At 48.9% G+C, this 11,521-nt stretch overlaps 1 protein-coding gene across 1 annotated transcript; it reads left to right on the forward strand.

Moving 5' to 3' along the window:
- Positions 1-4,798: 4,798 nt before the first annotated feature.
- On the forward strand, positions 4,799-6,306 carry Gsx2 (GS homeobox 2). The gene is made up of 2 exons (XM_057772837.1): positions 4,799-5,375; positions 5,966-6,306. Exons 1-2 carry the CDS (start codon positions 4,799-4,801, stop codon positions 6,304-6,306), a joined length of 918 nt encoding a protein of 305 aa, XP_057628820.1.
- The last annotated feature ends 5,215 nt before the right edge of the window (positions 6,307-11,521 follow it).

The following is an 11,521-nucleotide window of genomic DNA, read 5'->3' on the forward strand; positions in this document are numbered from 1 at the left end:
AGCGTCCCATTTCTGCTGAATGGCCGTCTCAGTTCATCTGAGGCTGGAGGGCTTTTGATGGCCACAATACAAGTTACGCCCAAAGAGTGTCTCTTTGGTCAGATCGGCAACGCTTGGTTTCACGTTTGCAAGTTAAACGGGCAAAAACCCAGCCGAAATCCCACGCCAGACGCCAAGGACATTTCCCTCCACCCTGCTCAGAGCAAAATTAGGGAAAGGGTCTGGGCAGGGGGAGGAAAGGGGGATGCTGGCAGGGAGGAGGGGTGGGGGAGAATGGGGTCCTGCTTCTCAGCAGCAGTCTAGAAGTAGGTGGGGGATGCATTTTCTTCCGCATTTCTTTCTTGTATTTTTTTTATATTTTTTTCTTTGTTGACAGCTTTACCCAAACAAAAACTAAAGCGAGAGCATTTTCTCCTTGTCTTCACCTAGGTAGCTGTTTTCCTCCAGCCCCCGAAAATGTGACTCCTTCATAAAATCAAAATTTATGATTATTCAAATGTTGGGGACTGTGAAAAGAGAGGAAGAAAGAGAGAAAATTAATATTGCAGCTGTTCTTCTGATTAATGAGAGATAATTGCTCATGAGAAGTCACCCCTGTGGCATTTTGTTGTCTCCTGGATCTTTGTTCTTTTCCACTATTATTGAGGACTTTCTTGAAGACTAAGCGGTTCTTTTCAATTTTTGGGTATTCAGAAAGGGTTGCCTGGTTACAGAGAATGGGGAAATCTCGGGCTATATCGGGTAAGATGTGCCACAGACAGCAATATCACAATGCCACTTGGAGAAAAGGATGGATACAAGTTAACGATGCGCTTTCAATAAAACATTCATAGACTTGTTCACGCTTTGATAATGACCTCATTAAAGGGAGCTGGGGGCAAGTAAGTTCTGTCTCCTGTTTGTGTTCGGCTAACAAAACCCAGCTTTGAGATCATTCATCGCTTTGGAAACTAATATGAAATCAATGTAAGAGGAGCAAATAAATCCGAGGCAGCCCAGCCGACTCCCCCGGCTGTCCAGCTTTGCTTGCAGCCTCAGTTTGTAGCTATAGAGGCAAACGCTAAACCAGAGAGGGCAGGGGAAAAAAAGACTGAGGATGTGAGGGGGGAAGCCCTTGCCTTGGGGGATACAGAGGAGGTGCAAAGTGGGGGTTATGCCTGAAAAATAAAAAAAGACCAGTTAAGCACATCAACAGTTGAGAACTCTGGGGCCTGTTGAAAAAGCCATGCCACTTTACCAGTGAAAAGGAAATTGGAAGAAAGAAAAGTGAAAAGGGGATGTGAGGTTCAGGTCAGATTCCACCATAGACCAGAGGGGGGAAAAACTATAAAACCATTTGAAACCTAGAATCCAAGAGTTCAAGTCTCAAGGCTGAGCTGGAAGGAACCTCAGAGCCCAGCGGCAAGAAGGCACCCTTGCTCTTTTTACAGCTGCTTTAATTTTTTTTCCTTCTCTAAACTGGGGGCAGGATGAGGGTGCTCCGTCTGGGAATGGTGAAAAAGCAATGTTGTTACCTCTGCATTTGTGATACTGCTTTGCACTCAAGCAAGACAAAGCCAGCCAGCCTCTGCCAGCCTTGGCAAAAGAGAAGGAAGCAAAGGGTTTCCCTCCTCCCCTTAAAAGAACTAATTTTCTCCTTGAATTATGAAAGTAATGGCTAAGGTAACAGCCTGTACTCTGTACCCGACTGCTTAATACCGAATAAATCCTTCCACGTGGCTCCCTGAGTCCTGGCAATTAGAGCTCATTATAGGCTCATAAGAGCCCTCATTTGGGGGCTTACTTAATGGACAATGAAATTTTATCAGACAGAATCACTGAGAAATAAAATTGTGCGCTGGGGCAAGCACTGTGGGCATGCTGCCTGTCGACTAGCCTGCTTGAGAGAAGGCCCCATGGCATCCTCCTTTGCTCTGAGCAGTTTACCATGCCACTCCAAGGACAACAACTGCAACTCTGCCCAGGTTATAGAGGGTGGGATTGTGGGTGCCGGGGGCATAGGTGGAGCTGACTTCTAGAAGAAAATGGGGGAGGGCGAGACACAGAGACCTGGGGGAAAAAGAAAGAGCAAAGGTTATGGGGGGGGGGGTTATAGCTCCCAAATACTTGCTGTTCATGAACCTAAGCAATTAGCAAAAGACTGATGAACAAATTCCTCAGACCACAGATGAACTCTCAGACTCAGCCTAACCTGAAGCTTCTGTTCTCCTGCACCCCCTTCCCTGGATCCCTCACCTCTCTCAAAAATCCCTTGACAGTGGAAGCTGAATGCATCCATAGTCCATCCGACATAAACCAAATAAGATGTAAACCTCCTGCTTGACTGAGCCCCTAAAATGAATGGGTCTGCACACATGTACCATTTCTAGAACATGAGCAGAGAAATTCTTGGAAGCACACCAGTAGCCCCTGAGAATACTGCCCTGTAAGCACCAGCCACAGAGGACTATATATAACCCACCTAGCCAGAAGAGGAAAGAGAAAAGGACTGTTTTCTCAAAGCACCAACCAGTTGACCCCATTGAACAATCTAAGCCCTTAAAAATACTCTTGGGCCGGAGAAATGGCTCAGTTCAGGGCACTTGTTGCTCTTGCAGAGGACCTGGGTACCGTTTCCAGTACACATCCACACTTCCAATTCCAGGGGATCTGGTGCCTTCTGGCTTCTGAGGGCACCAGACACAAATGTGGCATGCATACATACATGCAGACGAAACACTCATATATATATATATATATATATATATATATATATGATAAACATTAATATATAATAAATATTAAAATATATAATAAATATATTGTATATTATACATTAAAGTATATAATAAAATATATAATAAATATTTAAAAATAAAAAATACCCTGCCATCAAACCTCTTAATTGTTGAGTTCCAAATATTTTTCTTAAGGTTAGAAGGATTGCAAGGCCTGCTGGGCAGGCAGTGCCTGCCTGGGGTCTTCTCTAGTCAAAGGAGAGAGTGGGTTGGTTAGAGCTGGTCTTGACTGGGTGGGCTGGATGAAAATGAGCATCCTTGAAGGCTGTGTAGACAAACCTTGTGAAGAAAAAGTAGTTACAAGTGAGCAGCCCCACGCTCTGCCCCAAGACTCCTTAATTGTTGTCACAAGATGTTGGATTAGCACATTTCTGGAATAGCTGTCTGTTTACACTCCGGAGACCCACCATCCACTAACCACTTTCTAATTGAATTCTAATCACATTCAAATAGCTCAATAACCAGCCTCAGCTGCAATTCATAAAACTTTAATTGCCATCCATAAATCCTGGGCTCCCTAGAGCGGGGCATCCCTACAACCCATTATACTCCTCCGTCAGGCAAGAGAGAGGTGGTCACCGAGATAGGAAAGAGAAAGAGGAAGGAATAGGAGGTAGAGACAGAACCACGCCTCCAGCTGGTGTGCCCTGTCCTTGGGCGCTCTCAGGTTGAGGGAATTCAGTCTTCAAGTTTCTTGTCATTGTTGTGAACTTACACATGAAGTTAGCCATTTTAGCAAAGGACAGCAAAGAAGCTGCTGTCATCTTTGCCGCCTCGGGACTCCCCCCCCCCAAATCAAGAGCCTCGGTGGTGGCAGCCACCCTCTCTCACAAGGTGCACAAGTCTTCCTGAGCCACACAAGGAAGTTCTGGTACCAATCCAGTCCTCACAGTGGCAGGATTCCTCTATTGGCTGTATCCCCTTCTTCCACTTTAGAATTTGTGGGTGCAAAGAGTATCCGTATTGAGAAAGGTAGGGTGGTATCAGTAAGAGATCACTTAGACCAAGGCCTCCCCCAGTTCCTACCCCAGTCTCTAGGAAGGCTGTTTTGGGTCCTTTCCAAATTTTTGCAGTGGAGATTGTAGGTTGAGCTTGTAAACTATGTAACTGCTTGGATAAGAAAAGGGAGACTCCTCATCGTCCCCCCCCCCCCCGCCGGCACAGAAGGCTAAATTGCTAATTTAAAAGATGCCCAAGGAAGGGCCATTGATCTGAGTGGCCTCAAGAGAACCCCAAATACAAAGGTATTTGGAACCTGATGTAGTACGAATCCGGAGCGCCTGGTTTCTTAATCGGGAAGTTACCCACCAGATTCGTCCAGTGCGAATGACCTTGGCCAAGTCTAAAAGCTGGAGAGCAAGGACAGGTATGGAGTGTGGTGAGGATTAGACGGGCCGACCTCTACTCCACGGTCACACACCCTGCTCCATAACAGAAGTCTCAGGCTTTGCTGTGCAGGCAGGGTTGACACAGAGGAGCTTGGCTGCGTTGGGTACCTCAGTTTAAATGGTCTGGAAGTTCCCACCCGGTGCGCTCTGCGTTGCGCCGCGGTGAAGAGTTGGACAGAGGCCCAGGCAAGGGAGAGGGTAGGACAGAGTATAGACCGCTGAGAAGAGGGGAGACAGGGTCGATCCCCCAGCAAAATTAGCAAACCCTACACTTTGTGAAGTCTCCCCCCTCCCCTGCTTTCTTCCCTGCCCGCCCCCCTCTCCCCGCTTCTGTTGTGACTCGGGCAGCCTATCCCGAGGGTGGGAAGCTGCGGAGAAGCCTGAGCTGAACGGTACTCCGCAGCATCACGTGCCAGGGTGGGGGCTATAAAATCCTGGAGCCGGGGCGTCGGGCGGGGGACGTGAGGACCAACCTTCTCCAGGGACCCCTTTGTTCGAGTCCCAGACGCCGACACCTCCGCGTCTCCAAGGGCTTGACCGCCCGCGTCCTCCTAGTTCTCTAGACAGAGCTCAGATCTCGAAAGGCGAGCAAACGCAGCGGCCCGCCGATCAAGCCATCCAACCCCCGTCGTCATGTCGCGCTCCTTCTATGTGGACTCGCTCATCATCAAGGACTCCTCTCGGCCCGCACCCTCGCTGCCGGAATCGCACCCAGGGCCGGATTTCTTCATTCCACTAAGCATGCCGTCCCCGTTGGTGATGTCGATGTCGGGGCCCGGCTGCCCGTCCCGCAAAAGCGGCGCTTTCTGCGTCTGCCCGCTTTGCGTCACCTCGCACCTACATTCCTCTCGCCCGCCCGCAGGAGCCGGTGGCGGTGCAACGGGGACCGTAGGCGCTGCGGTAGCGGGCGCCGGGGCGGTTGGGGGCACCAGCGCCCTACCTTTGCTCAAGAGCCAGTTCTCTTCCGGCCCTGGGGACCCACAGTTTTGCCCACGGGTGAGCCACGCACACCATCACCACCACCCGCCCCAGCACCATCATCACCATCACCAGCCCCAGCAGCCGGGCTCAGCGGCGGCGGCGGCGGCTGCTGCTGCTGCGGCAGCGGCGGCCGCAGCGGCCCTGGGACACCCTCAACACCACGCACCTGTCTGCGCCGCCACCACCTACAACGTGTCGGACCCGCGGAGGTTCCACTGCCTCACCATGGGTAGGGAGGGGTACCTGGGTACCTGTGCGCCTCCGGGGAACAAACTTTGCGCCGCCAAGGGAGGAGGTGGGGTGGGGAGTGGCGGAAGGTGGAACTTTGTAGAACTGTTGAGCTCATCCCTAGAAATTTCACGGGTTAACTTGTCAACCTCTTGGTGAGGCCTTATGCACTTCGTTCTACAGGTGCACAAGTGTGGTGTGTTATCCGGGTTTTTGAGACCAGGATCATGACTTCAGGGAAACCCGAAGTTGACTGACTGAGGTTTGGGGGTGGGTGTGTTTGAACCTCAGTATTGCATCTTATCATCTGGGCTGGTTCAAGGGTTTCTATGCCTTTGGCTGAGGGGTAGGCCGGCAGAAGGCTGCAGAGGAGCCCAAGCCCCAGCGCTCCTTAGTTGTTAGCTTAAAATCCAGCACACACTGAAGGCCTGAATTGTCAGGAACGTCTCTCTCCCTCCCAGACAGGCTGTAGAATACGAAACTGGGACGAACATGGGTGTGATGGGTTAACACTGCCCTATCCAATGGTTGGCAAGTAGGGTAGGGAATACCTTTCCTGCACCTCACCTCTACTCTCTTTTGGGTCCGTAGGAGGCTCCGACGCCAGCCAGGTACCCAACGGCAAAAGGATGAGGACAGCATTTACCAGCACGCAGCTCCTGGAGCTGGAGCGAGAATTCTCTTCCAATATGTACCTGTCCCGACTCCGAAGAATCGAGATCGCAACGTACCTGAACCTCTCAGAGAAGCAGGTGAAAATCTGGTTTCAGAACCGTCGCGTGAAGCACAAGAAAGAAGGGAAAGGCGCTTCGAGGAACAATCACGCAAGCTGCAAGTGCGTGGGCAGCCAGGCGCACTATGCTCGCTCAGAGGACGAGGACTCCTTGTCCCCAGCCTCGGCTAACGAAGACAAGGAGATTTCTCCCTTGTAAAGGAGGATGCCCCTTCTCAGGCTACCTGCTCCCGGCAGCCCCTGCTGCGTCACAGCACAGGGACCAAAGTTCTAGTTCATTGCCTTCATCCCACCTGGAAAAGGAACTCGGGGAAGTCCAGAGAGTTCAAAACTAAGCCCGACTTTGAAGCTACTCCTTGACTCTTTATTTGGGACTCCACTCAGAGTTGTAGATCTTTTTTTTTTTTAATGTAAATAATCTAGAATTCGAGTCAGTCTCATGTAACAGGAAAACAGGGTTGATTTAAGTTTAACACTGTGTGGGGGAGTGGGTTGAAACCGCATGTCATTTGCCACCGTTGTCTTTGCAGAATTTGATCACACAGGGGTTTCTTTATTGTTTTTTTTGTTCTGTTTTAAAAATGAAACCATTGAAGTTGCCATTAATATAGAATTAAACTCCTTAGGTCTTGTTTTCTGAAATTTTTCATTGGGGGAAAGTTTTAAATTCAAGTCTCGGGAAGTCCCTTGGTATGTGAATAGTTTTATATAAAATTTATATTTATATTTATTTAAATAAATGAAACAAAATAAATATTTTTAATTTGTGGTACCTGCTGTCATCCCCTAACACGCACAGCAAACCTACAGACAGTCGTGTGGAGGGTAGGGACTGCATTCCAGCTGATGGAACTTGGAAAAAGGTTTTATGCAGAACAGGAACTTCTTATCGAAAAGACACCTCAGTCCTCATTTGACACTGCCTACAAGGTGGTGCTCCTTTCATCAAAACTGGCGACAGCACAGCTGGCTGGACAAGGAACTGTCAGAGGGGCACCTTTTATAAAAGTAGCAGAGAGGCAATGCCATGCCATGCCCATGGTGTGTCTGTTTCATTTATAAAAGTAGCAGAGAGACAATGCCATGCCACGCCCATGGTGTGTCTGTTTCATTTGTTTGAGACAGGGTCTCATCATGTAGTCCAAGGCCACCTTCCACTCACAGAGATTCTCCTGCCTCTGCCACCCATGCCAGGCCCACAGCCAGTTTTTACTTACACTTGATTATAGCCAAACACCCCCCCCACCCGTCTCTCGGGCACTTGCCCCCTCTTTTCTGGTCTTTCATCTTGCTCAATACTAAACCGAGAATCCCATGAAGGAATTCACACAATAGGAGTAGTTTCTAGAAGATCCACAGTCCACCAAGCAAGTCAGCGTGAGGGACCTTACAAGTGACTGGAAACTTCAATGTGGCTGCTGGCTTGTGTAAGTCAGTTAGCTGGAGGTCCTTATGTCCTCAGTGCCAAGGTAGCAAAAAGGCAGAGACAGAAAAGTACCTTTTCGAAATGTTTACAATCTCATCTTTCCAAAACAGCCCAAGAGCTATCTGTAGAGTAATACTCTCCTCAGGGGGTGGAGTTTGCTTATTATTTGTGGAAACTTGATCAAGGTCACCCGAATGTGCCCCAGGGGTTCAGGCCTGCCAAGAATACCTGGCCTAGGTGTCTCAGCCTGGACCTGGGTCTGTGGAAGTGACTTCTGAGTTCCAACATCACCCACCAGTGGGACTCCTGATTATTTGTATAAAGATGTCACCCAATAGCCACAAGAACTGTTAACCTTGCTCCCTCCCCTGCTCCCTCCCTCTTTCCCTCCTCTTTTAGGTCTGATTTATTTTAGTCCAGTCCTCCCCAGCAAAGAAAAAGGGTATGTGATCATCTTGTTTATGAGTTTCACGGTTCCCGGGGAAGTCAGTCTCCTCCTCACCCCTCCACCCCCACCACGTACACACCACCGTTCAGCCTTCAGGAACAAGCTCATTTTCAGACCCCATTAGAACACCAAGCCCGGGCAGGCAGGAGGAAGGACCACACAGGGTCCACGCCAATGGGGACCCACGACCGCTTTGTAAGGAGGGTTGGGTCTGGTTTTGGGCAGTCCAAGCCAACTCCTGCTCCGGTAGTCCTGATCTCTGCCACTTTATCACAAGAGAAAGCAGGAGCTGTCCTGCTGGCTGGGAGCGGATTAGGCACAAACTCGCTGCATTTCCTGTTTCCTAAAAACCAACTTCCTTCTTTTCCTTTTTTCCTAGGCGACCAAAGCGGCCAGTGGGAGGAAAGGTTCTTGTAGGGGCTAGGGACTGGCTTTTAAAGAGGGTAATTTCTTTGTTGGAAGTAAGTCGGGTAAAGAGCGCCTCCACCCCACGGAATCTCCCCCACATACCTACTCCAGCCCAAAGCAAAGCCCGTAGACCCCTGCTCCATTCCTTACTAAGTCCATCCTCGCCAGCTCCCCACTGTCTTGCCTCTGAGTCTAGTCCACACTCAGGTCCCTTGCCAGCATGGATCTCAGTCCCTATCCTATCTTTGCTGGGCCTCGGGTTGCAGGCCTTGCACTCTTGCGATGCGCTTGCCACACCACGCTTACCACTCCTGTGACTGCTATCCTGGCTGAGGACTGCCAGCGTGTTTTAAGAATGACACTTCCAAAATTTAGAATCTCGCTGTCCAGACTGGGTTAAGAGCGGTTACGCCCACTCTCCAACGCTAGGCTCTAGGACAGAAATAGTCTCCCAACAATCTTCAGAACAAACACGTGGGTGCACTGGAGGAGGTTTATAGCATTGGGAGCCAACGTGGAGAATGTCCACATAGGCAGTCCCAGGCTCCAGCTATCCTCCGGTCCCACTTGAAACCCACCAAATGCTCTTTATCCAAAGCACGACCTCTCGGAATCCTTAAACACAACCAGAAAAGAGAAATTAAAATATCAAGTAGAAAACAGGAACTTATTTGACTAAAAAGAGGGGGGTGAGCAAGAACTACTTGAAGTGTTGTATCCAGCCCCAGGAGAACCCTAGGCTGCTGGGAGCTCTAGAACACAGGGAAGATGACCTTTCACCCCTGTGCCCTGGCTCAACTCAAAGGTGAAAGGAGGAACAAAGACCTTCTCTTTCTCTTCTGGCACCCAGTGACCACCACATGCTCTAGGCCAAGGGCCTGATAGGGATTACATCCCCAGGCAGGGCTTTTCAATTGTAAACCCCGGGCAAAAAGGACCCAACAGCTCATTCTCAGCATGTCAGTGGCCCAGGTAAGGAGATACTGGCGCCAGTAGAACTATCTTCTCTGAAGTTTTTATTCTGACCCGGTTTGGTTTGAATTATACAGGAGAGCTCTGTTTCTTGCTACTTCCTTTCCCAAACAGAAACAGAATTTAGGGAAAAGCAGTCTTCCATTCCTAGCCTCCTCTGCCCCTCCCCACCACCACTACTTGCCACCACTTCTATCCAATGATATCTAATTAAGATGGTGCCAGTTTACTTAGGCCACACTGACTGGTCAGCTAATTGCCAGAAAGGTGGTAAGTGAAAGTGGTCCCTGGTGGTGAAAGGATTTGTGTGCCCATATGTATGAGCTTGTATGCCAGAGAGGGAGGAACACACACACACATACACACACAGAGAGACTACACCCACACCCTTCCACCCCACACAGACGGACAGACAGAGAGAAAAGGACAGGGAAAGAGAACCAGGTACTTGTGGCAGTGTGAATGGAAAGCCAAGAACAAGAAACAGAAGAATACTAGGGTTTTTCATTTTCTTTTTATAGCACAGCATCTCTTACTACGCTCACTACTAACTGTTCAGGTAGCTAAGGACAACGTCTTCTCTCGTGTTCTCAAGTGCTGACATCACTTGGTTTGTGTGGTCCTGGGGCTCGAACCCAGGGCTTTGTACAAGCTCCCACCAGCACCCTGACTAACTTACAGATCCAGCTCTTTAAGAAAAGAAAATTGTCTTCCTTCTTTACCAGCCCCACTCCTTGAGAGCTGTCCTTGAAGAAGGTGGGAAGCTCCTCCTGAAAGCTGGGGCTGGGGGTGGGAGGGCTGCTCAACACTGAGGAGAGAGAGAGAGAGAGAGAGAGAGAGAGAGAGAGAGAGAGAGAGAGGAGAATTCTGGGAAGGGAGGTTCAGCCCAGCCTTTAGGATGGGAGGAAGAGAATGACACTTCCAATTGAACCCATTTGCTAGAGGAAATTGGGTTTAAAGGAGCAATCACGTCTTTAAAAGGAGCCCCTCCCACCTTCCCTAAACAGCAAGCTGTCCCAGAGGATGAATGCGGCTGGTGCATCAGAGCAATTGTTCCTATTTTCATTATTCACAGAGAATCTTTGAATGTACCTGTTAAGGTGACAGACCTTTTCAAAGGGAACAATTTTTCCATGCAATTAATTGGTGCATTTACTAGGCTTCTATTAACATAATTTAATATAAATCTATTTTATAAATCTTTAGGCTCACATTACTGAAATTGAGCTCTTTTTAGAAAAAAAAAGTGCCAACAGATGCCTCTTTCTTAAATTAGATAGAATGAAATCCAAAATCTTGCTATTCTAAGCCAGTTAGAAATCAGAACTGGTAGAAGAGCCTTTTGTATTGTCTTTGTTAATGGGGGGGGGGGGCGCATCCCAGCCAGAGCTCTGCTGCTTAGAGGTCGCTACTTGAAGGGGCTAAGTCAAGCTGAGTTTGAGGCAGGCCAGAGGAGAGTGGGAACTTAAAGATGTGTCTTAGGAACACAGTTGAATCAGAACTCAGATGAAAATCAAACAACAAAGACAAAACAGCAACAACCCAACTTCGGAAGAGACCTGAAAGTAAGTTTCTTCTATCTGGAGAAAGAAACTCTGAAGCTGGCGAGACCCCAAGTTCGTAATGGCGCTCTATGGTACATTCATAACCTTGACTCCTTAAGTTCAAGTGCATTCTCCAAAATTTGGGGGGTCCAAATAAGAACAGGATTTGTGTTTCTCTGGTATATTGATTTCGGGAAGTACCCCTCTCCACCGGGTTTTATTCTTCTCCCACCTGAGCCCTGTTTTCTCCAACCCAATTGTATTTTGGTGAACTTTCCCAATCCCAAACAGTGAAAGACCGGGAGGGGGGGGCTCCCCTCAGAGAATCTGGACAGATCGGAAGTGTATGCAGTGCGCCTACGGAAAGTAGCTAGTTTCAGATTAATGAAGCACTGACAATTTCAATCTGCTTAAAGGCGGGGGTTGGCACTGCCCAGGCCCAGCGTGGGGAGCTCGCCAGGCCGGGCTTTATATTGTCCCCATTTCTGAAGAGCAGACAAAGATGGATAGAGAGACATTGAAAAGGAGGGAGAGTATTTAAAACAGTCCCATAAAGCAAGCTGTCACTTTAAGACAAGAACCATAGTGCTTTGATGACTTTGTATTAGCGGCACCA

The sequence above is a fragment of the Chionomys nivalis genome, chromosome 6, assembly GCF_950005125.1.
Source record: "Chionomys nivalis chromosome 6, mChiNiv1.1, whole genome shotgun sequence".
In the NCBI taxonomy this organism is placed as follows: domain Eukaryota; kingdom Metazoa; phylum Chordata; class Mammalia; order Rodentia; family Cricetidae; genus Chionomys; species Chionomys nivalis.